The sequence below is a fragment of the Lycorma delicatula genome, chromosome 5, assembly GCF_047948215.1.
Source record: "Lycorma delicatula isolate Av1 chromosome 5, ASM4794821v1, whole genome shotgun sequence".
Lineage (NCBI taxonomy): Eukaryota > Metazoa > Arthropoda > Insecta > Hemiptera > Fulgoridae > Lycorma > Lycorma delicatula.
The window spans coordinates 150,078,342-150,102,929 of record NC_134459.1 but is presented as its reverse complement, the minus strand read 5'-3'; the positions used below and the strand labels follow the sequence as shown (position 1 = coordinate 150,102,929).

Genomic DNA, 24,588 nt, shown 5'->3' with positions numbered 1-24,588 from the left:
AAACATGACATGATCCCCTCACAAAATTTTCCTGCAATTTCTTCAACTAGTCGGTGACATTCTGGATGTTATCATGGGTCTACATATTTTTTTCTCAATAATTCCTTACACTTTAAACTTCCTTTAAATTGTTAGTTACAGCAGGATAAGGGAACCTTACATACTACTACGAATAGATTTTGTTAATAATTTTTGTATAAACAGGATAGTTTCTAGGTTATTAACAATTACAATTTTATGAGTGAATACTTTTTATAACTGTACCATTATTGATTCAAGCTCATTATTCTTATTTGAGTCTTCTATTACATATATATTTTAATTTTGTTGGTTCTAACAGTTTCAATTTCAAACTTTACATTATACTTCAGGCAATGAACAATAGATGCTGAAATTAATGATCTATTTTCAATAAACTGATTGAAGTTAGGACAATATTTATAAATAAAGACAAAATTAAAATGCAATTACATTATATTGATTATTACACACACACAAAAAAAAACAACATCAGTGTTAACAAACTTTATGAATAAATTTTAAATTATATTTTTTAGTTGTCTTTTAATTTCAATAAAATAAAAACACAATAACAATATTAATACTAGTCAATAAAATCATATTTATTTTAATGGTAACTATAATAAATTAATATATGAAAATAAACAATAATACAAATCATTTAATTTAGTTAAAAATACTCATGAATTAAATATACACTTCCAAATCATACATTTAAAAGAAATTTTACTATACAGATATTAGAATAAAAAATTATAATATGAAACTAACTACATATATTGCCAGATTGTTACATAATCATATCTGTAAACCTCTCAATCAAGACTAGTGGGACAGATCTGATGTAACAACTTTCTAAGAGGGATGGAACAGGCCGTCATTATATGCAAGACTACTATCAATGTTACATGAATTATAACCATTCTCGTGGTTATACAATTACTTACTCCCTATTTATAAACTAGTTCCTTTAAATGTATGCATGTATAAATTGCAAACTGACTATACCAGAGAAGCATGTAAGCTACAGGTTGAGCTTTTAGTATAGCAATCATTACTTATAGTAACCATTTCCAGATTAAGCTAATAGGGAGGGCCAATCACATACATACCACAGATGCAGTAAGTTTAAAGGGTCCATTGTCCTTACAGATCCGAAGTGCACAGAACACCACTAGGGAGAAGCGAACCAAGATAAAAGGAATAGGTGAATAGTGAGAAGACATGATCTATCCATGGAGGGTTGGCTTCACCCTGGTTAAAATTCCTTTAGAGACCAAGGTAACCAAAATAATGGATGCAATACACATTATTGAATTATGATTTTATATTGATCAGTTTAAATATATGGTGTTGCAACAAATAGCTTTTTCTTCAGACATTAGACAGTAACTAGAACTCTATTAAATCTATAAAGGGTTTTATCAAGGTAAGCAAGCTTAGCTTGTTAAAAACAACCTTTGATAATTCAAGAATTTGGTAAATGAGAATGTAATTGAATTATTAACTGTTCAGTAAATGCCCTTTAGAAATGCAGGATTGTAAGGCCTCTTATCATATTTAGTTCAAGAAGTGAAATTTATTTCTTGAAAAAATATCAATTGCCTTAATTATAAGCAAAAATTTATTTATAAGGTAGTCCCAGAAAAAAACATTATGGATATTATGTCATTTGTTATTGTAAACAAAACCTCCACAATGAAGACTCTCAGTTACTTACATGGTTTACAAATACTGAATTTATTCTTTAAAAAACTGAACTAAATTCCATGAGTAAAATTAGGAAACTGCTTGAAAAAATGTATTAATACAAATAGGACTGTTAGGGAATGACTGGTAAATAGGAAGTTGTGTCCAACATTAGACATCCAGAAGGTAAGAGTTATATTAGATAATACCTTGTTACCCATTTATGCCCTTATAATCAGGAGGGAAAAAATAAATTCATAAGCATTGCCTGTCGAGATATTGCTATATCTCAAAGGGGTACCATTTGGTTTGTGGACAATTTTCTTTGTACTCTTAAAAAGCTTTTCGAACTGGAAATTAATGTAACAGGAAATGTTAGTAAAGATACTAACTAATTGAGTTATGCCTAACTCAATAGTACATTTTTTAGTAAATGAAAAAATCTTACTTTCATATCCAGAATAACCCTTGCCTATGTACAAGATAAAAGCAAATTCTAGAAAAAGTAGAGGGGAGAATATTAAAACAAGATACAATACAACAGTACAATGAATACACAAATACAATTGAAGTATCTGACATGTTGTATGTACATACAGATTAGAGAAGTTTTTAAAATTTGAAGATGTGCCGGTAAGATGTTGATTGCCTTTCACAGTTGATGTTATTAAAACCCTAACAGCTAAATGGTTATCAAGAAGATTGTAGATTTCTTGAGTTGAGAAAATTATCTATATGCAGATGCTATGTTTATATAACAAAAGGTAGAAAAAGGAAACAAAACTGCTTGCATAAGGTGCATAAGTCTCAATTACGTGTCACAAAGAATTAATAAACTTTTTTAAATACATATAATAAAATTTTAAAATTATTTTATATTTTCATTATACTATTACTAGATTTCAGGAAAAAATGGCATTTCTAACAATTGTAGAATATATATATATATAGAATAATGAAATGTTTCACCTGCATCATTCTATAGTTTTATACTAAATTTTTTATATATAAAACCAAATAAGTATGTTGTTTTACAGAAAGATTATGTTTTATGTGAATAAATGTTTAACATACTTTTAGTACGTTCCAAAATGAGGGACCTAATAAAAAAACAGTTATAATTGAAGGATAGAAAGTTATTGAGAAACAAACAGGTACCACTTTAAACATCAAATCTTTCCAGCCCAATCCTAAATAAATAATTCATGTATCGTGAAGATCAGTGCTAGAGTTCTTCCATAAATGCTGATCCTTCAGGAAACAAGATTTCCCACCATTTATAAATTTCTGTAATGACAGATCTGCAACAAACAACAGAGTTTTGGGATGTGAAGAAAACAATTTTTACAACCTTTGAGACCACCTGTCTAAATGATTAATTACTGCATCTTCTTGAGAGGTTTTACATGTATGATACAGCTATTGGTTTTGTGTGTACATAAACTGCACAAATATAATAGTACTAGGAGGCATATTCATAAAGCATGGGCCCATTTGGTCATTAAAAATTATTAACTCGTGAGAAAAGGTTTTTACTTACAGTTTTAGTTTACTACATATCTACTTCACTTTTCCACATAATCGTCATTCATTTCTAAGCTCTTTCTGTAATGCTACACCAGTTTCTTTAACCGCTCTGCATAGAAGTTTGCCGCCTGGGAATTGAACCAGTTGACAATGGCAGTCTTGAGTCCTCATAATTTTCAAACCATTACCCACCAAGCCACTTTTTCAAATGCAAGAAGAGGAAGTAGTCACTAGGTGCAAGGTTGGGACTATATGGAGGGTGGTCAAAAAGTTCCCAATAAAAATCTTAAATCTTCTTGGTTAAGGCAGCAGTATGAGGACACGCGTTCTGAAGGAGGATAATGCCAGATGACAGTTTCCTGCATTGTCGATTTTGGATCGTATGTCTCAGTTGTAAGAGTTTCGCAGTATACATCAGCTGTAATTGTTGATTCATGTTCCATGAAATCAACCAAAATGATGCCCTTTTTGTCCCAAAAATCAGTAGCCAACATTTTTCGACTAAAGTATGGAGATTGCTTAAATTTTGTTGATTTTGGGGAACTTGAATGGCGCAACTGCATTGACTTGTTGATTCTGCATTTGTGTAGGATATCTGTCTTGTCACCTGTAACAATGTGGGAAAATAAATAATCTTCATCTCGTTGATAGCATCCAAAAACGCTCGTCCACTCCACATTCTTTGCTCTTTGTGTTGGTTGGTGAGCATTTTTGGTACCCATCTTGCACATAATTTGTGATATCTGAGCTTTTCTGTGACAATCGTGTAAATAGAGGTGTGTCCAAGCTGTGCAGATTCATCAGCCAGAGTACTAATTGTCAATCGCCGATCACATTGCAGTTTTCATTTAACTTGTTAAACAATTTTGTCAGTCTGACACAAAAATCAATCACAGCTCGTACTTCATAACTGGCAGCAGTACAACTGTAACGGACATTGCGATCTGCATTTACTGGCAGGCAAAAGACTACTGAATCATCTGCAGTGGATTTGTAAATAGCCAATAGATGGCCCTGCATGCCAGAGCTGCTAATATTTAAATGTAAGGTGACAGTCCTTACTTTGTGAATATGCCTCGTACCATATAATGAGCATGAGAACACAAAAAAAAGTTTTTTCAAAGAAATATATTTAAAAATGTACAAAAAACAAAAACATTGTACTTAATCTTTTAATTTTTTTAATGGTAAGGATCCACTGCCCAGTCTTATGACCACCAAAATGTACTATACAACAACACGAAATCAATCTTAAAAAATCTAATGTGGACAACACATGACTTCCTTGTACGCCTATTAAATTACATTTACACATTTTTTTAAAATGAAAAGAACGTAAAATTCTATTTCATTAAAAACATCTGATTTTTTTTTGTTATTGAATTATTATGTATTGTAAATTTTTTTTTACAATGACGTTAATAATTATTAATAAATCCATGTATTTAAATTAAAAAAAAAAAAGTTAAAAAAGGAGATTAAGTCTGATTCGAACCGATGCGCTTTCAGATTCAAATATTTCATTAATTAAAATTTCATTTGGCTATAACTCTAGACCAATGAAAATAAGTACTACTTATGATATATATTTGAAAAGCTCTCACTCAATGAGAGCTTGTTACTACAGTGAAGGAAAAGCCCAAAGTCCAACATACAATTTTTTTGATTTTGTACAAGGAAGTAAAAAAACTACAGCAATTTAAAATTTTGAAGGTTTTTTCTAATGTATATTAAATATTTTTCTTTTTTTTTTGTTAAAAGCAAACACCTAATATATATAAATATACTACTGTATTTACATGTTTTGTTAATTTTTAGTTTTAATATGAGTGAATACATTTAATGTAGAGACATTATATTGAAATATTTATGCTATTTTAAAAATCTGCCTATACTTTGAAAAGAATTGGTAATTTTCTTTTGTTTTTCTTCCAAAATTTGTGACAGTTTATTAGGATAAAACCATTTAATACTTTAATATATTTATTACTTTATCATAAGTAATTTTTATAACTTTTTATTAACATCATCATAATCATCTATATATTATTCTGTTTATTTTTTAAATTATTACCTCCTTGACAATTTATAAGCAAATATAATTTAGTTTTCAATTCCTGTATAATCACAGAGTTACACATTATATCACTGTTAGTTATTAGTAAGACCTCTAATCTCATCAGTGGAAAATATCTAAACCCAGCTTTTAATAAAAGCATCATGAAATCATACCTGAACTTACACTTTACTCAGTCTTTTAATGTTATTGTAGAAAAACTTATTATTATTATTATTGATTATTTTGGGAATCTGATTAAATTCTTTTTATGGTAATGAACTTTTAAGTTTCTTACACTAATTCAAGCTGTAATTGTGATGTATCTAATGGGAAGTAAGTGACTTAAATGAGATTCAAATGTTCTAAACAGTAACGCTAATGTTCAGAGCAACTGACTGTTAATAAGAGAATTTTACAATTTTCCTTTATCAATTAAGCCATTTATAAAATACCTCGACATTATCAAAGTGTCATGATCATCCAATTTAAATCATTGCTGGATTCAAGGGACCTAATGATGTGATTTTATCTTACACAAGCAATTTTTATAACGGTACCTGACATATTAGTGGCTACCACAACTGTTCCTATTGCTTTATTAAACTGCCACTGTCAGACATGCTACCACCTTTAAATGCCACAAAAAAATAAGTTTTTTAACATTTTCATAAAACTTTTGCAACAGTCTCATTATTATATGTCTTCAATTCATATGCTCCTCAAAAGACTTATAATAAGTAGGTATATACATATAAATTACCATGAAAAATACATAGCAGTACAAAATTCTTTCATTACATATGAATTCATCTACATTAATTACAGTTTCTTATAGCGTTTCAAAAATTCATTATTTATGTATAAAAAATGCACATCCATTTATTTGTATATGAACATTTCAATAATACTATCAATTAATATAATTTTAATAGTTTAACAAACATTTTTTAAATATAAAAAAATATAAGTAGTTTTTAGAGTAACATGTAATTTTTTTTTGAATTATTAATAAATAAAGACAAGTCATAAAAGAGAACAGGAGGTTATGTCATCACAATTAAGATTTTCATTTTCTTTTCTTAAAATTATAGAAAAGTACAACAGTCTGTACTTAATGGAAGGTTGTTCAGAGTACATTCTATTATTTAAGAGGAACTCCAATGAATTACTAATTAAAAACACTTATGTACATATATACACAAATTTGTAATTACATTAAATTGGTGAAAAACCAGTTCCTATAGTACCTTCCCAAGCAGCTTCTCTTTGTTTTGCAGCTAGCCTCCTCTGATCTGTAATAAATAATATAATTATTAGTCATGCAAAGAATTAATATGAGATCTTATCAAAAAGTATTCGAACTGGTAATATTAAGTTCCATGAGACTGAGCAATGCTGTTGCAAGCCGCTGGGCAAAGGTTTAAGTTCAAACCTACCATGCAAATCCTGTGAGTCATGTCTCCTACTCATCTGGTTTGCTAAAAATATCGCTGGATTTGTGTATAATTAATTGTGAAGTAGGAAAAAAAACATTTGTGAACTTGCATCAGAATTTGCCAAAACTACTTCAAGAAACCCTAATTCAAGTTATAAAGTTTACTGGGAGGACAATATGAGTCGCAAGTTTATGGGTAGAATAAATGTTTTGAAGGTGGGTGGTCAAAGTGATAAATAGATCTTATACATTTTCAACCAGCAAAACTTATATGCATTGTGCATCAGAGAATAAAGAGTTATCTAACTTCTCCAGGCTTAAATATTAGTTTTAGTTCAGCTAAACTGATTTTTACATATGTTTTAGAAATGAGAAGCAGAGCAATATAGTTTGTGCCAAACCTGCTCTCAGCAGACTAAAATCAGGCACATTACAGTTGCTAGTAACTTGCATGAATATGTCAAAAACACAGAAAACTATCTTTATGAAACTTTCATTAATCATGATAATCACTGATTTATATATATTCCAAAACAAAAGTTTAGTCTTTGCAATCTACTTGTGCAACACAGTTTGTGGAGCACTTTCTTATTAAACTTCAAAAGAAAATTATTTCAAAATTTCAAAACCTTTTTAAGAAAATTAATTCAATCTGTATCTTTTTTGATCAGACCTCATATCTATTAGCAATAATCACATAAATGTATCACAGTAAATCCAGCCTATAATATTTTATAAAATATAATACTAATGTATTATAAGTTTTAAATTGAACTACTATTCTTTGGCGATTGCTATAGTTTGAATACAGTAGAATAAGTTAAATGTGAGATGACAGGAACCGGCTCTTCTTTTACTTGAAAGAAATAAAGAGAATAGGTAATAAAAGAAAATGAGAAAGAATAAATTTTAACTGTGTACTGATTAAGGCTTAAATTCCTTTCTTAATTAATCCTTAGAATCTAATGTAATTCTTAGTTAAGCCAGAGTTAAGAAAGATAGAGAATATATAAACTTTAACAAGTAATAACAAAATTACTGAGAAAATTTGTTAATTTTCTCAGTTTTAAAAAAAAAAAAAAAAAAATTAAAACTACATTCACATGCTAATATAATAAAAAGTAATGAATATTACTGAAACCGAATTAAATCTTGAAATAAAAAACAATTACAGAAAATATAGCATCTAAAAATAAATGCAATAAAAAAAAATTATTAAATAGAAAGATGCAATATTACTTACACAAGTTTCTTAAATGATATTTGCATAATTATAGCAGAAAATTTATTGTACAAGGTAAGCTGACTGAAAACTTTCTATGAAAGCAGAACAATCAAAACAACCAATAAAATCCTTTAACAAAGAATTTATAATGACAGTCACTGTTAGTGAAACTTCGGTTTGACATATGACAATGGAAAGCAAATATTCACTCCGATGCCAGCAACTGCTTTCTTGAAAGAAAAGAAATTAAAGGCAACTCTTTCTGCAAGAAAATAATATCCACTGTTTTTGGAAATGACGGAATTTTTTGTTTGAAGAAATTCATAGCATAAGACGCGAGAATTTATAAGTTTTGTCAAACTCCAAAAAAAAAAATAATGTATGAATAGCCTACCGAGTTCCAGCTTACAGTAGCTGCATCTTGAGTACACATAACTCTGCACATTGCTCACACAACACAGGAACTACTCAAATAATTTCACTAGGAATTCAATCATTGCCAACAGTCAGGATTTAAGTGTCAAATATTTTCCATTTGATTATGATCCTCAAGAAATTTTTTGTTGGCCAGAAATTCAATGAAGTCCAGAAACATTTTGTCACAAGCAGAATTCCTATGAACAGGATATCTTCAAATTAATGCTAATTTAAAGCGCCTTAGTTTGATACAGATTAAGGTATTTATTTCTTCTTTTAACCTCCCGGACCACCATTAGGTATTGTTTCAAAGGATGAGATAAATGATTTGTAGTGTGAATGAAAACGCCATGCCTGACTGGGATTTGAACCTGGGACCGGTAAAATGAAAGGTTGAGATGACCTTTCATTTTATTAAAGATTAAGGTATTTAGAATTTAACAAAATAACTGTTTTTCCAATTGTCTGTTTTTTCTTCCTTAACAGCCAAACTACACGTATTTTGTGAATTACGATTGCTTTATTTTCAAATTGAATTTCTCATCTAGGAATGAATCCAAGTAACACATGCATTTTGTCTTAATAGCAATTCCTTGCTTGTACTATCACTAAATTTTATTAAGGCATTATGGCTGGGTGGAAGAGCTGTGTGTTTTGTTTCATACACATTAATCTCTGGGGAGTAAAGAATATCACCCACTGCTGTGTTCTTCAGCAAGCCACATATATGTTTGGATATCGGCACGCCAAGCCCACAGAAACACAAGTTTCAGCCTAATAAGAGACATCTTCCAAACAGAGACCAGGCCTTATAATGAATATCACTATTCATAGAGAAAACAACTCTTTGGGTATTGTCAATTTTATCTCAAGATTTTCTCTGCATTAGAAAGATTGGACAGATAGTGTAAAGTAACAGATTAATATATCCCTCTCTGTATCAAAACAATGTTATATATGCTGCTTCAAACTATCAGAGTAGTTGTCCAAAGACATATTGAGCAGGTATGAACTAATTTTAATGAAATAATTTCAATTACAAACAATTAAAATATTAACACAAGTATACTTTAAAATAGCTAATTCAAGAGTAGAAGTATAGTTAATGATAAAATAATTATAGCTATTTTTGAGTAAGATCATCAAAGTCTGTAATATGGAATTATATACAGTTATATTCATAACAACTGCGTTATTTCATACTATAACAACTATACTGTTCTATCAGTTATATAATTTAATAGTAATATATTCAGTATAGAATCACAAGCACAACACCAGTATATTACCTCTAGCTTCTTTCAATATAAGTTTTTCTTCTTCACGTTTTTTCCTATCTGTAGGTATCCTAAGACCAAGAGCACCAGTAACTAGACGTTTTGCTAGAGCAGGACATGTTTTAGGCCTTGCAGCAGGTGGTAATGTTATTGGTATAGTTCTTGCTTTATTACGTGATTCAGGCAGTGCTAGTCTTAAAGGACGAGTTTTTACGAATGGTAACTCGCATTGTAACACTTCATCGGCTAAAAAGAGAAAAATTATTTTATTGTCAATCACATTTTTTAAAACGCTTAAATAACAATTCAACTAATAATCTCCTAAAAATGTGAAAATACATTAAACTAATATAAATTAAGCGCTGAATCTTGAAAAGTTGATTATTACTTCCAAGAGTCAGAAATCTGTATAAAATTTCATCTTTTTGGGAAAAAATACCAACCTGAAGCAATGATGTCCATACTGCAAGCAGCCAGGAAAATATGTATATTCTCAAGTCTGTAGTAATAGTACCTGATCATTAATACTATTTTGAAGTTAAATTTAAATATATTTTTGAGATTTATTTTCTGAAATTATCTGAATCTGAGATGACAAATGAGATGAGAAATACAACATTAACATCGTTAGTACACTAGAAAAAGTCTTTTGTTGTTTCACTCCTTATTTATTCATCTTTTTTACTGGATTAGATGGAACCACTTCACAAATTATCTAAAATATTTCAGTCATATATTGTCATACAGTCAAGAAAGGGACAGTAGACATGATTAACTGCACAAAACTGATGGCTGCAACTGCAAGAAAATATTTGGCTGTAAAAACTGATGGCAATCTTACTTGGAAGTCATAACGGTTTAAAGAAGGATTTTAATTATCATGATGTTTAATTATTTGCAGCTTAATAAGTTAACTAATAACAGTTATAACAACTTAATTAATAGGGGTTTACTAAATAAATATTCTGAAACTAATTAAGAAATGATTTATCTGTAAGTTAAAGTTGATATAACTGATTATTGGTACCCTTTTAGTTAATTGATTTATCCTGAGATAACTCTTGTAGATATTTTTTTATTAATGGTAAATTATCACTGCCACTATTAGTGAAACAAAATACTGCACAGTAATCATTCATATTTTCCTTTTATCAATTTTTATTTTTAAATGTGTTAGTAAAAAGAGTAAAGGGAATTTTTTAGAAGCACTTAATTTTTATTAACTGTTAAGGGATAGCGCTGCCACATAGAATTACTATAGACTGTACTTCATTTCAAAATTCCTGTTATAGACATTTATATGTTGACAAATGTGTAATACATAAATTTATTTAGTACACTGTTTGAAGAATATTATTATTATTATATAATAATAATAATTTATTACAACCGGCAATTTGTGACACTGGTTGGTTCCACCGTGTCTCCGATTGAGCGGTGTACCAGTGTTGCAGTGGAGTTCCAGGATAAGCTAGCTTTTGGGAAGATGAGACGACCTTCATTAAAAATTTGAGAGGGTGGCGATGGATTATTGTCCTTGGTGTAATGCTCACTTTCATGATTTTAAAATTATTGTTGTTTTTTTAAGGATTATTGCTTATAACTTGTTTTATTTGGAATGTATTAGTAATATTGTGCTTTTGTATGTTTTCATCTATGTGTTTTTATTATCAGTCCATAGCTACCGTTTTTAAAGTTCTAATTATTATTTTTTTGTATTTGACTATATTATTATTATTATTGTATTTTGAATATTGTATTTTTAATTTATATGTGGGTTGTTGACTTGTGGCTATTCTTATGTGATTTTATGTGATATTGTGCAACATACAAAGGTTTTGTGTAACTGTTCTGTTGCACAAACAAAACAAATAAACAAATTATTATAATACTTCGAAATATGTTTGTATTTAGAATTAATTTAGTTTACATGAGGTAATTTTTGTCTATTTCTGTATGATTTAATTACATTTCTAAATGTAGAAAAGAAAAAAATATTATTTTACTGTAGAAAAAAAATTTGCAATAGGTAAAAAAAAAAAAAAATAAAACATACATAGAGCTGCAAATATTTTAAAATTGAAACTACTGGAAAATGGATTATCACATACCAACAACAGGGCTATTGAAAACTCCCAAAGCATGAGTATCATCCACCCATTTTAATTGAAATCCAGCTCTACTTCTATATGCAGCAAATATGTTCAATAGATCACGTGTTTTAAATTCTGCAGGAAATCCATATATTTCAACAATACATTCTCCATCACTACTTCTTTCTTCTACAGTTTGGAATGAACGATAATCACTAGGTGCAGCTGTTACTTTTACACGACCGACTGACTTTGATAGCTGAAAAATGTTGATTAATGAATTAAAACATTTAAAAAATGAAACTGTAATAAGTTTACTATAGAATACCAGTGTTATTAGTGCACTTAATCACTATGGTTTAAGTTTCATTGTCAAAAAGCAAATGGATTCTTTTTTATTAAAATCAATCACATTTGCTCAATATACTAAAACTTACTACTGAAAACATTATTTCAGTAGTATGTTTGTAACAACAGAATAAGAATAACGTTCCTATAAACATAGACCTAGCACGTATTTTATCATTCTGTTCTTTGTCATTTTTAAGTATAGATTTATATATACTGAATAAGGTGTATATTTTTTTAAATTAATATTTTCTATGAAATAAATATACAAATTTTATGTTGGCATATCTCACTCAAAATAGTCATTTGTAATTTTCATTCTATTTCAAAAATTGCTGGGTGTCGCATTTAAAACACAACCCACCAATCAGCCTTCCATAACATTTGAATTGACTATCCAACTCCCCTACATTTTAATGGAATGGACTCGTCCAATAAGTGAACATTGTGCTGACATAGTAGACAGCTACTGATAGCAATAACAAAGTGGTCATAATGCTCTGTGCATTGTTAAAGAGAAGATGCTGTTTTTATTCTTGAGTCATACTTTAGCATGCGATCAGTAGTTGGCAGTGCAAGAATCTTTTTGCCATTAAGTACCATGATAAACCAGCACCTAAGAAGACATCAGTTTTAAGGTTAGTGGCTAAATTTAGAGACAGGTTTTATTAATAAGCCCACCAGGATTATCTAGTGGTTAACTTATCACCACAAATCAGCTGATTTTGAAGTCGAGAGTTCTAAGGTTCAAATCCTAGTAAAGGTAGTTACTTTCATATGGATTTGAATACTGCATTGTGGATACTGGTGTTCTCTGGTGGTTGGGTTTCAATTAATCACACATCCCAGGAATGGTCGACCTGAAATTGTACAAGACTAGACTTCATTTACATAAATAAATATCATCCTCTGAAGTAATACCTTACGGTGGTTCCGGAGGCTAAACAGAAAAAGAAAAAAGGGTTCTATTAATAACAAGAAATACAAAAGATTGATGACAGTGTTGATTGCAGATACAGTCAATGAAATCAAAGACTGATTACTGCCTCACCAAAAAAATCAATTAGATACTTGTCAGCTGAAATTAATTTACCAAAATTAACCGTTCATCAGACAACAAAAATATTAAACTTAGACCATATCAAATTCAAACACTTCATCAATTTCTTGGTCCAGACAAAGAAAAAATGGCTAGAATTTTGTCATTGGTTTCATCGATGTGTGCATGAGGCGTGGTTTCATCTGGATGGCTACAAAACAATTTCCTTCAGCATCAAATAACGATTACCAATCATATTTGTCTAATGTTACTTTGTCATTTTCATGCTTAATTACTATGTCAATATTATTTTAAGTAACATCAGTTTTACTCTGATTACTTATTCTTAGACTTTTATCACAATTAACACTGTCAACATGTATTAGTAATTTTTCATTATTAACACTATCATCAATTAAATGGATTTGCTTAGCTCTATTATTAACAGTTTCATTATTTTCAATTTTACGGGATTCTTTTCTTTTTGAATATAAGATTTCTTTTTCTTCATTTTCACTGTTAAGTACTAAATTCAATGAAACTTCTTTATGCTTTTCTTTTTCCTTACAAAATATTTATTTTTATTTACCAGTACCAAATACCATTAAACTGGATATTTATTTCTTCCAACTGGCCAAATAAACTGAATACTAAAATAAAATATTTCAAACATCAAAAAATGTTTCAATCAATGGTTTTGAACAACCAAAATGTTTTACATGGATTTATATTAAATGCATTAGAGAAGTAAAAAAGTACAATTTGGAGTGCTGAAACTCCTCATATATCATGAATAACAATTGCACCTGTAAAAGATGGGCTATGGTGTGTGATATCACAAAAAAAATTATTGGACCTCTTTTCTTTGAGTACACCATTACTGCTGGTTCTACCTAAAATGCCGGTGCAACATTACACTACGCAAATTCAACTTCTGATTTAGAGCAGTCGTAACAGTAAGGTGTAACGAAAAAATATTTTTTTTGAATTCTTTCTGTTTATTTTTCAATATTTTCTGTCATTTGATAGAAGATTCATATATGTTAACAAATAAATATTTTATGATTTTAAAATAATTGTGTCAGCTGTTTTGCAAACAAAGCTCAAATTTGGCAGTAATACTGACAAATTTACCAGTAAAAACTGTTCTTACTCACAAAACGTTTTTTCCAATGTCTGTTCTTCAAGCTACAAAGCCAATATTTCAAAGTTTATCTGATGAAGGTTTGTTGATAAAAAGTCTCCACGAACAGATGCAGAACTGTCTCTCAACCACATAATTTGGAAACGGTTACAAAAAAAAAATTATTGTAGCAAAGGAAACACTTCAGTTTGGAGTACATGATACAGTGTTAACATTTAATAATGTAAATATTAGGAAGTGTGAAATTCTGCAGCATCTTGGAATCAATGCCATTCTCAATACCATACAAAGTTTAAAAAAGATTGACACAGAATGAATGGGTAACCGAGGCGGAAAAAATAGTTCAAGAAATGCAGAAAAGAGGCAAGACAGACAAGCAAAAATTAAAAGCTAAAGTTATGAGAACAAGAAGCTAACACTAATGACCCAGATTATGAAGCTGAGCAATATTAAAATAGGTAACTTAAAAATAACAATTCCTAAAAAATTGAAAAAAAAAATTATTACTATAATAATTATTAATTTATAATTCATTAGTTAGGGATGTGGTTTACAATAATTCTAAATGATCTAATCTACTTAAATTAACAAGTATCCAGAAAAAATTTGAAGTCTATAGTATTAATAGGTCCTGAGATAATGGGTGTTCAATATAGCTAAAATTAACATGCTAAGGATAGGCATTAACGACTGCCCTTAATTAGTTCAGTGACCATGTTAATGGCTGTGGCTTATGGCCACCAAGATTGCCAAATTGTTTTGGTCACCAAAGAAGAAGTCTTACAGCAACAAACCACGACACTTGAACTGAAGGTCAATACTGAACAAGCTGTTTTAAATATCAACCGACAAACTTTGAAAACAGTTGCAAGAAACACAATGAAAAGGGTGGAAGCATGTTATCCATAAAGATGAAGCCCACTTCCGCATTTAATCTAGAATTTAAGTTATTGGAAAATTTGGAAATAAAATATTTAATTTAATAACTTACAAATGCCTTCTTTATTTAAATATACCTACTGACATAGATGGGTTGCATTTTATATGGGGCACCCTGTACTAGCATTAGGAAGTGATTGTATATTATGGAAAATTTTCTATTTCATTATGAATGAAATTACACCTTGGTTTTATTCAAATTTGACTTCAAACATCCAAGTTATAACTTGAAAATGTTAGTGTGAGTAAGCTAAAAATTACAAAATTACTTGCTTGCAGTTTTTATCTCCTTCACTATGAGATAGTATTAGTCAATGCTATTAAAATATTTGATTCTGCTAAAAGTGCCATTAAACTGATGATTTATCTCTTCCAACTGGCCCAAATAAACTGAATATTAAAACAAAATACTTCAAAAAATGATTCAGTCAACAGTTTTAAATAGAATCAAAATGTTTTAGAATTAAATTAAAAACATCAAAAATTATAAAGCAGTAAGTGTTTAGTTTACCATTTCGGTCACCAATATAAAATATTTAATTCATAAAATGTTCTGCAGAAGGATAAATTGCAAATGTACAAAATAGGAAAGAGAAACAAAGCAAGAAGTAAAAAAATAGTTTTATAAACACATTAATGCTTTTATCACTTAACATACAGTTTTGAATTATATAAAAATAGATATTACAAATACTTACCTCATTTAAGAGATTAGGCTCTAAACAATTTCCTTCATCATCAAATAACGATTCCCAATCACATTTGTCTAATGTTTCTTTGTCATTTTCATGCTTAATTACTACGTCAATATTATTTTCAGTAACATCAGTTTTACTGTAATTACTTATTTTTAGACTTTTATCACAATTAACACTGTCAACATGTACCGGTAATTTTTCACTAATAATACTATCATCAATTAAATGGATTTGCTTAGCTCTATTATTAACAGTTTCATTATTTTCAGTTTCATGGGTTTCTTTTCTTTTTGAATATAAGATTTCTTTTTCTTCATTTTCACTGTTAAGTACTAAATTCAATGAAACTTCTTTATGCTTTTCTTTTTCCTTACCAAATATTTGCTGCACTCCATTCAAATCATTACATGGCACTTCATCACCGAAAACCATACTTGTGTCTGGAACCATAGAACTACTATCACTGCTACTGTCACTACTGTTATAACTACAATTACTATTATTATTTTCACTAAGTGATACATCTATTGAATCTGATGTATTTAATTCAGTCAAAAGTAAATTGTTAGGACAACCATCATCTTTTTGTAAATTTCCTGATGATAAACTAGAAATTGAATCAGAACTATTATTTCTACTAGTATTTTCTGTTAAATGTACCAAGTTAGAAATATTACTAAATCCATTTGTATTATTCTCACTATGTCTTAATGGATCTGCTTCTTCACTGGAACATTCATTTTTTATTGTTACAGTAGTGGTTGTAGCTGCAGCACGTTCATTATGTAAACTCTGAGAATCTATGCAAGATTGTTGGAAATTTTGTGACTTGTTAGGGGTTGTTTCAAAATTATTATTTACAGGTGAATTTTGCATATTTGTTTCTGATCTTCTTGGTCTAGGAATATACATTTGCTGATCTGGTCTACGAATTTTTCTAGAACAAAATAAAATTACTTTAACAATAAAAATCAATAGTTAACTTTAATAATAAAACATTAATAACAATTATTCAATATACAACATATAGATAAAAGATTTTAACCTTTAACTATTAATAACAATTTAAATGTAAACTGTAGATGATATGGGCAGATTTTAGTAAATAGTAATATTCAAATAGATTCACAAACAGCATTCTTGGTCATGTGCAAGTGAAACATGGTTTGGTTCACAGCCAAACAGTAGCCATGAATGCTCAAGAGAAGGTCCAGAATCAGATAGTTCATAGAAACAAAACCAAATAGAGTGGTTCAACTTAAATTTATAATGTGATATTATAGATTCCGCTGTTATAGCCTACTATTCATGCACAATATAAAAAGTTTCAAAATCATGGAACATGTTGAACACAAGAAATGTTATTGGGGGCCACATGTAAAAGAGAACAACAGGCATTTATTCACAATCCACAAGTTAACAGGGCAAGCAGCACATAATTAAAATTACTTGTTCAGCTGTTTATAATACTTTAAAGAAATGTTTAAAAATGTGTACTTACATATGATAATGAAAGTTTTATTATTACCATTGGGAAAATATGAGAATTATCTTAATAAAATTATTTTTTCTGATGAGGCTACTTTTGAATTCTCAGTAAAGTTAAATAAACATAATGAGACAATCAGTGAATCAAACAATTACATTTAAATGCTGAGCATATTAGTCTGAACGTTAATGTGTGTGTGGTTTGTGTGACAAGTGATTTTTTTTTCTTTCATGAACGAACTGTAATTAGCAACATTACCTTGATATCTTAGAAAATTTTACCTATCCATCGCTAAAACATTTACAACCTACTGTCATTTCCCAGCAAGATGGCACCCCACTACATTGGACTATACCTGTTCATGAATTTCTGAACAACTAATTTCTTAATCGATGGATTTATTGCGATGTTCCAACAGCTTGGTCATTATATCATCAGACTTGTGATGTCTTTAAATGGGGTTTCCTCAAGGATCATATAAAAGTCTTGGATTGCTGGTATGGAAGATTTAAAGGCAAGAATAATCACTATTTATTAACATTGCTGCTGATATGTTACATCATAACAAGAGTTACTGTCTAGACATTGTATGTGCTATCGATTTAACATCTCTTGAATGCTTGTGAATTTTATACAAAGAAAAAACTTTTAAGTAACATAAATTTTTAAATTCAATCAAAGTTGTTAAAATCTGTTATGGATACTGTAATAAAAAGTAAAGGAAAGATCTTACAGAATTGTAATAGTTTACTAATTTCTTTATTAATAATGCATTCACATGCAATGAATGATGTTCATGTACTAAGTTGATTTTCTTGGTTGTTTCACAAATGACAAATTAAACGAATAGGTATAGCAACCTTTTGGCGAGTGATGAGGACTAAATTATGTGGTAAGTTTTATCCACAGACTAAATTTCTGGTCAACTCAAACTCTAAAATATTATAAAAAAGTCTTTTCATAATGCAGAATCAAGTATATATGTTTATGGTCCCATCCTTAAAGATAATTTAGCTTACTTCTTTGAGCAAAATGATACACTGAATCAATGACTTTATAGAGTTACTCTTTAAAGCATTCTTTTAATTGCCAAACTGCACAGTTAAATGAAAAATGTTTTATTTCTAAGTTAGTTTACAAAAGAATAAATGAGAAAATCAAATTTACAATGAAATTTCATAATGTAAACAATAAAGGAATGAAAGGAAACAAGAAAAAGATGCTAACAGTAAACTACTTAAACCTAGCTCTTATTTCAATAACCTACTTCTCAATTAAGTGCAAAATCATTTAAACCTTAAGTATTATAAATCAATTATATCAAACCTTGACTGAGTCGAATCCTGGTCAAGCATGGTATATTTATCACATTGTAATAAATTTCTGTAATACATTCCTAATCACAAGGCATGCTTATGAATTGAATTAATCATGATCTTAAAAAAAAAATATTATTCAGAAAATCACATATACTTTTGTAAATTGTGAGAAAAAAAATTATTTTTGCCAATTTTTTATTTTTATTTTTTCTCTAAACCAAAAATCTTCAAAATTGTTCTCGAGAAATATTTATGCACTAAAACTTTTTTATGCATTGGTTTTTTAAATTTCTAGTATTTATTTTACAGTGCTTTATTCTTGAGAGAATTTATATATTCTTTTACAAAGAGAACAAACAAATGTTACTGTTCAATTACTTTATTACTAAAGTATACATGACATCAATAATTATTAAAAGTTATAGTTATTTCATAGTAGCTAATGTCAAATACAAAAAAACTTAATACTTTAACCAAATTAATCTCTTCTAAATCACACTTGTTTACAACCCTTTCTATATCACTCTTTTTATTTAAAAAAATTAATGATAAAAAGAAAATTACTAAAAAAATAGCAATAATGCAATCTGTATCTGTAAACAACAAAGTGAGCTTATTAAACAATGCCTTATATCATCACTATTGCCTAATCATCACTATTTAAATATATAAAACATTTTTTTGCAGAAATATTTCTTAACAGATTAAAATTTCCTGATAAAAAGTTTACTTAGTAAGGTATGATAAACTTCTTATTAATCAAATGAAGAATGCGTATACTTGTTTAAATCTATAAAATTAATTTCAACATCTGTAACTTTTTGGATTACCAACCTTTGAACTCAAATTACAAAAAGATTTATTTTTAAGCTAATTCTGCAAGTTACTTCTTTAGATTATGTTTTTACTGCCTATTTATTTTTAAACTGATGCTGAAAAAATGTCAAGAGATTTCTAAAATAAAATATTAATTTTTTTTTTAATTACTCCAAAAACGTAAGTTAAAAACCAGCTTTAGACAGTATTTTTAATGAAAAACTAGGGTAAATAATTGTAACTGATCAACTTTGCTAGTTTTAAAATGGAAGAGTATACTATTCCAAGATTGTTTTTCAGTTACACAACTTTCAAGTTATACAATCCTTCTTTTGGCTCATGTGATCATTACATCACAATTGTATGAAGTAACTTACGCTAAACAATCTTTAACTAAGTTTAATATTCCTGTCAAGAGTCATGAAATGTTACAATATCCTGTTAAAACATACACACAACTATAATATATAGTTACAAATAATGAAATTAACAAGATGCTGATAAATAAGTGATGGATTTGAAGTATGCAATAAAAATATGCCAATTTAAAGTAAGCTTTCTTCCCTCCTGTATTCACAATTTAACAATAAATAAAATACAAAATTATAATAAAAAATTTGCTCATCTTAACTTCACTCTATTAAACTGAATTTATAATGAAGCCAACATAATGTGCCTATATCTTAACGAGTAGTATTTTGAAAGATTAACATATCCCCATACATAACATAACAAATGAAAAAAATTACAAAAATTGTGTGGTTTCAGATTTAACAGATCCATTTAAAACAATACGATGAACATTTCAAACGTTGATACAATCTGAATGCACAAATATAATTCAAAATTTCATATGAAATTTGTGAATTATAACAAGTAAAAGTAAGACATTTTGAAGTGAATCAGAGGTGTAAAGAGATTTTTTGAATTTATTAATAAAACCTCTCAAATAAGGTGACTGATAAATATTCAAGACCATACAAACCTTAACAGGGTAAATCTGAATGTACACATTTAATTTCCAAGATGTTTTGTCTTAAATTTGATTTCATATAATATTTCACAGTAAATTAATTTCAAAGTTGTAGTGTATATGTATATATATATATATATATATATATATATTTGGTATATATTTCAGAAAAATTTAGCAAAGTTCCTCCTTTAAAGTTTTTTTTAATTTTTAGTTTTTTATAGTTTTAGAGATCCTAATGACGTCACTTTAAAATGAACTCCTGAATATTCTCAATGTTCATACAGTTACTCATTTCATCCTTCTTGTTCAAACATCAAATGTATGTTTAAATGTATATATACAACCCCAAATAAATTAAAAAACTAATTTAAATTCATACCCCTAGAATTTTTTTCTCTACATATTTTCTATAATTAAATAACAAAGAATGTTTTAGAAAATTTGATGGGCTTTAGTTATATAGTAATACATTTTTATTAGTGCATAGTTAGTGAAAAAATACAAAAAAAAAACATTTGTTTTTATTCACGAATGAGATCAGAATTTCCATTCCCTAGGGACCACATATCTCTTAATGAGTGTGAATTAGTCACCAAACAGAATATTTTCATTATAATATTATTATATTTAATTATAAACAAAACGTTATTGAAATAATAACTTTTTTTTGATAGCAGTTTCAGTAAAATCATTCAACTTTTCAATCTTTTTAACGAGTCTTTTTAGTTACCATCAATTTTGTGTTTCTTAATTATATTAAAAATTGCTCTTTTGTTAATATCTGTTGCACTACTTGCTTACTGAGCAATGTCTCTGACCGTAGTTTCAGGGTTATTTTGTTTTAAGGTTATATATACACTGCTGATTATTTTTTTTCAGAGCTACTTAAGGGTTTTCTTGGTTTATGTTTCAAGACAGAATCACTCATTGTTAAAACCTGCTCGGTACAAAAACACAGGGTAAATTAAAATTAATGAAAATAACACTGAATAAAACTTTTATAATGAACTATAAATTGTATTGTACCTTATGGAGGTAACATAACAGACTGAAATACTTTCTTCCACTGAACTGAATAATGGTGTGAGCGTTACAAATTATATTGTTGCTAAACATCAATAACAAAGACTCAACAAAGTTTTTAATTACGTATCATCAGCATGCCGTGACATCAAACTAGTGATAGCTTACAGTACATTATTATACATATAAAACAATAATTGTAATTGCATTGTATATAGGAGAATGCTATAAGAGAAAGCTCATACATGTTGAATATATATTTATATCTGGTGCACTATTTCATGATCTACATGTGTTTAAGTAAAGTTATTACCTGCTTGAGGCAATTTTTTAAATAAAAAAAAATAAATGTTTTTTATAAACAGCAAATGTACATATGGAATATTTGTTTTAAACTGGAATGGAAGCCTTTATGTTCATTTTTAAAATGCTACTAAAATCTTTTCTCATACCTTGAACAAACTGTTGAGAAAAAACAGGTTGAATTATTAATATGTTAATATTCGTGACTCATTTTTCCATTACATTGGTAAACTGCTTGTTTTTTTGCTTTTAAAAACAAGAGTTTCATTTTAACATTTACCTCAATGCATTGGCTGCAATGCTATTTTGGTAGGTGCCAGCAAATACCACAAATCACAAGATTTGATAGATTTACGACACTTACAATTTTACACATTAATATTGTATTTCCATGAGTAAGATTTTTTGGTTTTTTAAAACTCTTCAATCTTAGCAGTTAGCTTACAGCGTATTTATTACTGACAAATCAAGTTTTCTGGGCAAGTAACCTGTTCTCAGAAAATGGCAAAGAGTCTTAAAGTAATTTTATTTGTTTTTATTAATTTAACATTTGTCAGAGTGACCACAAATAGTTTAGTCAAACTATTTGATATTTTCTGACACATCAGTAGCCCAGTGGTTTCTAAGTTTAAGTGTTCATTAATACAAATATGAAAACTGACATTCTAATTTATAGAATCAAGTACACTATTTTCAGTAGATAACTAAATCACAAAAATTGCAATCAAATTTCTATAATTCCGCTTAAGTACATACACAATAAAATTATCTCATTCTAAAAAAAACTCTAAATGTTTCCCTACATATTTTGCAATCGAACTATTTCATTCGTTTTTGTATTATTATTGAGTAACAGTTATGTACAAAGGCAAACTTTAGTTAAATAAAAAACTGACATAATTATTTATATTATTTAGTTTAATTGTTATATTTAATAGTCTATGTTTACTATTTCAAGACGTTACATCTGTTAGGTATCGCATATGCAAATTTTGTTTTGTAATATTTTCGACCAGTTAAGATTACGGTTTTATATCAATCAGACGTGTAGTTTCTTTGGCTGATCTTGTGAAAGTTACATTATTTTAATTGTGTAAGCGTGTAAGTTAAAATGGCAGCATACAGTCCTACTTTTTGGAAACAATCTAAAAAAATGATTTATAGGGTGTATAATTGTTTGAAAGAACTTATTCATAGCAAACCTAATGCTACTATTAAGAAGGTTTTTAATGCAACACATGTTTTTAATGTGATTACAACTATGTGTATTGTTTAAGTGCGTACTGTACAAAATGTTTGTCGTGAAGGTAATGAAAATGCATCAGCACAAGGTGAATTATGCAAACATTCTCTTGAATTGCCTCGGAAAAATTCCTCGTACAAACTCTGTAACCAAGTGGAAAATTTTAATAACTATAGTTCGTAATCTATTCTAGAATTTTACAATAGAGGAGAGTAATCGACATGCAGTAAAATTAGAGACATTTTGAAAAAATGATTCAATTGTTTAACATTTTTGGAGGTTTTTAAAAGTAATTTTCTTAAGCTTCATTAAAAAATAAGAAATTGATCAACTTTAATAAAATATTTTCATGGTTTTTAAAAATAAAGAGAACAAAAGATGGTAAAAAAAATTCAAAGGGCATTACAATAAACCAGCTTGGCTACTTAATTGCTGAAGTTAAGTATTATGATAAACAAAGTCTGTCAAAAAAGAAATTAAACATTCAAATCAAACATCTGTACGTATGTATCTCGCATAACTCAAAAACGATTAGCCATAGCATGTTGAAATTTTGGATTTAGGACTGTTATAACATCTAGTTGTGCAACACCTCTTTGATTACAATTGACTGGACCAAAAGTGTCCAAAAAGACCGAAATCCAAAACATTTGGATTTTTTTACTTTTTCTTAACTGTAATAAGCCCTCATTGAGAGCTTTTGAACAATATATCGTAAGTGGTACTTCTTTTCATTGGTTCCAGAGTTATAGCCAAATAAAATTTTAAATAATGAAATTTTTGGATCTTACAAGGGGAAGACCCACTTCCCCTTCCTACTTCATATCCTTTTTTTAAATTTAAATATATTGATTTATTAATAATTATTAACCTCTGATTATAAAACACTTTTTACAATAAATAATAACATTAAAAAAATATCAGAAGTGAATGAAATAAAATTTTATGTACTTTTCATTTAAAAAAAAATGTGTTTATGTAATTTAAAAACTTTTCAGATCATGTAGCCATAACTGGCTCTGTGCAGTGTCAGTTTTAAAATGCTGTTACAAAATCATTTTATATGGGATCTAAGTCTGTTATTTTTTTTATATTCACAAAGGAATCAGTTTTATTATACAATTTGAACGACGTTTATACGATGTAAAATGTTTTATTTAGACTAGAAAGAATATACCCATTTTTTTCTCAGAAATGTGCTTGTGTGTGTGTGTGTGTGTGTGACTTGTGTATTATAATTGCTATGAGGGTTACGGATTTATTTATTATTTACAAAAATAGCTTATTATATTAGCAACATATCGATGTATTGAAACACATAATAAATTATGTTATACGCACACAAAAAAAAAAGGAATTTGTGGTCATAAATGTGTCACTTTTATTTGAGGTCTAATATATCTTTTGTGACAAAAGATATCGGCAAATATGAAACGCATAACGATTCGTAATGAATAACAGTATACAGTAAAAATGGTTTTTTGTCAATCTGAATAGCCTTTTAAGTG

At 28.4% G+C, this 24,588-nt stretch overlaps 1 protein-coding gene across 3 annotated transcripts in view; it reads right to left on the bottom strand.

The window, feature by feature from the left end:
* Window positions 1-456: 456 nt before the first annotated feature.
* Window positions 457-24,588, bottom strand: part of LOC142325482 (uncharacterized) — a 38,825-nt gene continuing 14,693 nt past the window's right edge. For 2 of the 3 annotated variants that reach the window (XM_075367299.1, XM_075367301.1), the window contains exons 4-7: window positions 15,912-16,848; window positions 11,762-12,002; window positions 9,663-9,896; window positions 457-6,588 (exon numbers count right to left, since the gene is read on the bottom strand). In XM_075367299.1, the coding sequence (XP_075223414.1) occupies window positions 6,512-6,588; window positions 9,663-9,896; window positions 11,762-12,002; window positions 15,912-16,848 (1,489 nt within the window). In that variant the 3' untranslated portion in view covers window positions 457-6,511. The remainder of the gene's footprint in view (window positions 6,589-9,662; window positions 9,897-11,761; window positions 12,003-15,911; window positions 16,849-24,588) is intronic. The other variant, XM_075367300.1, reaches the window with a different exon arrangement.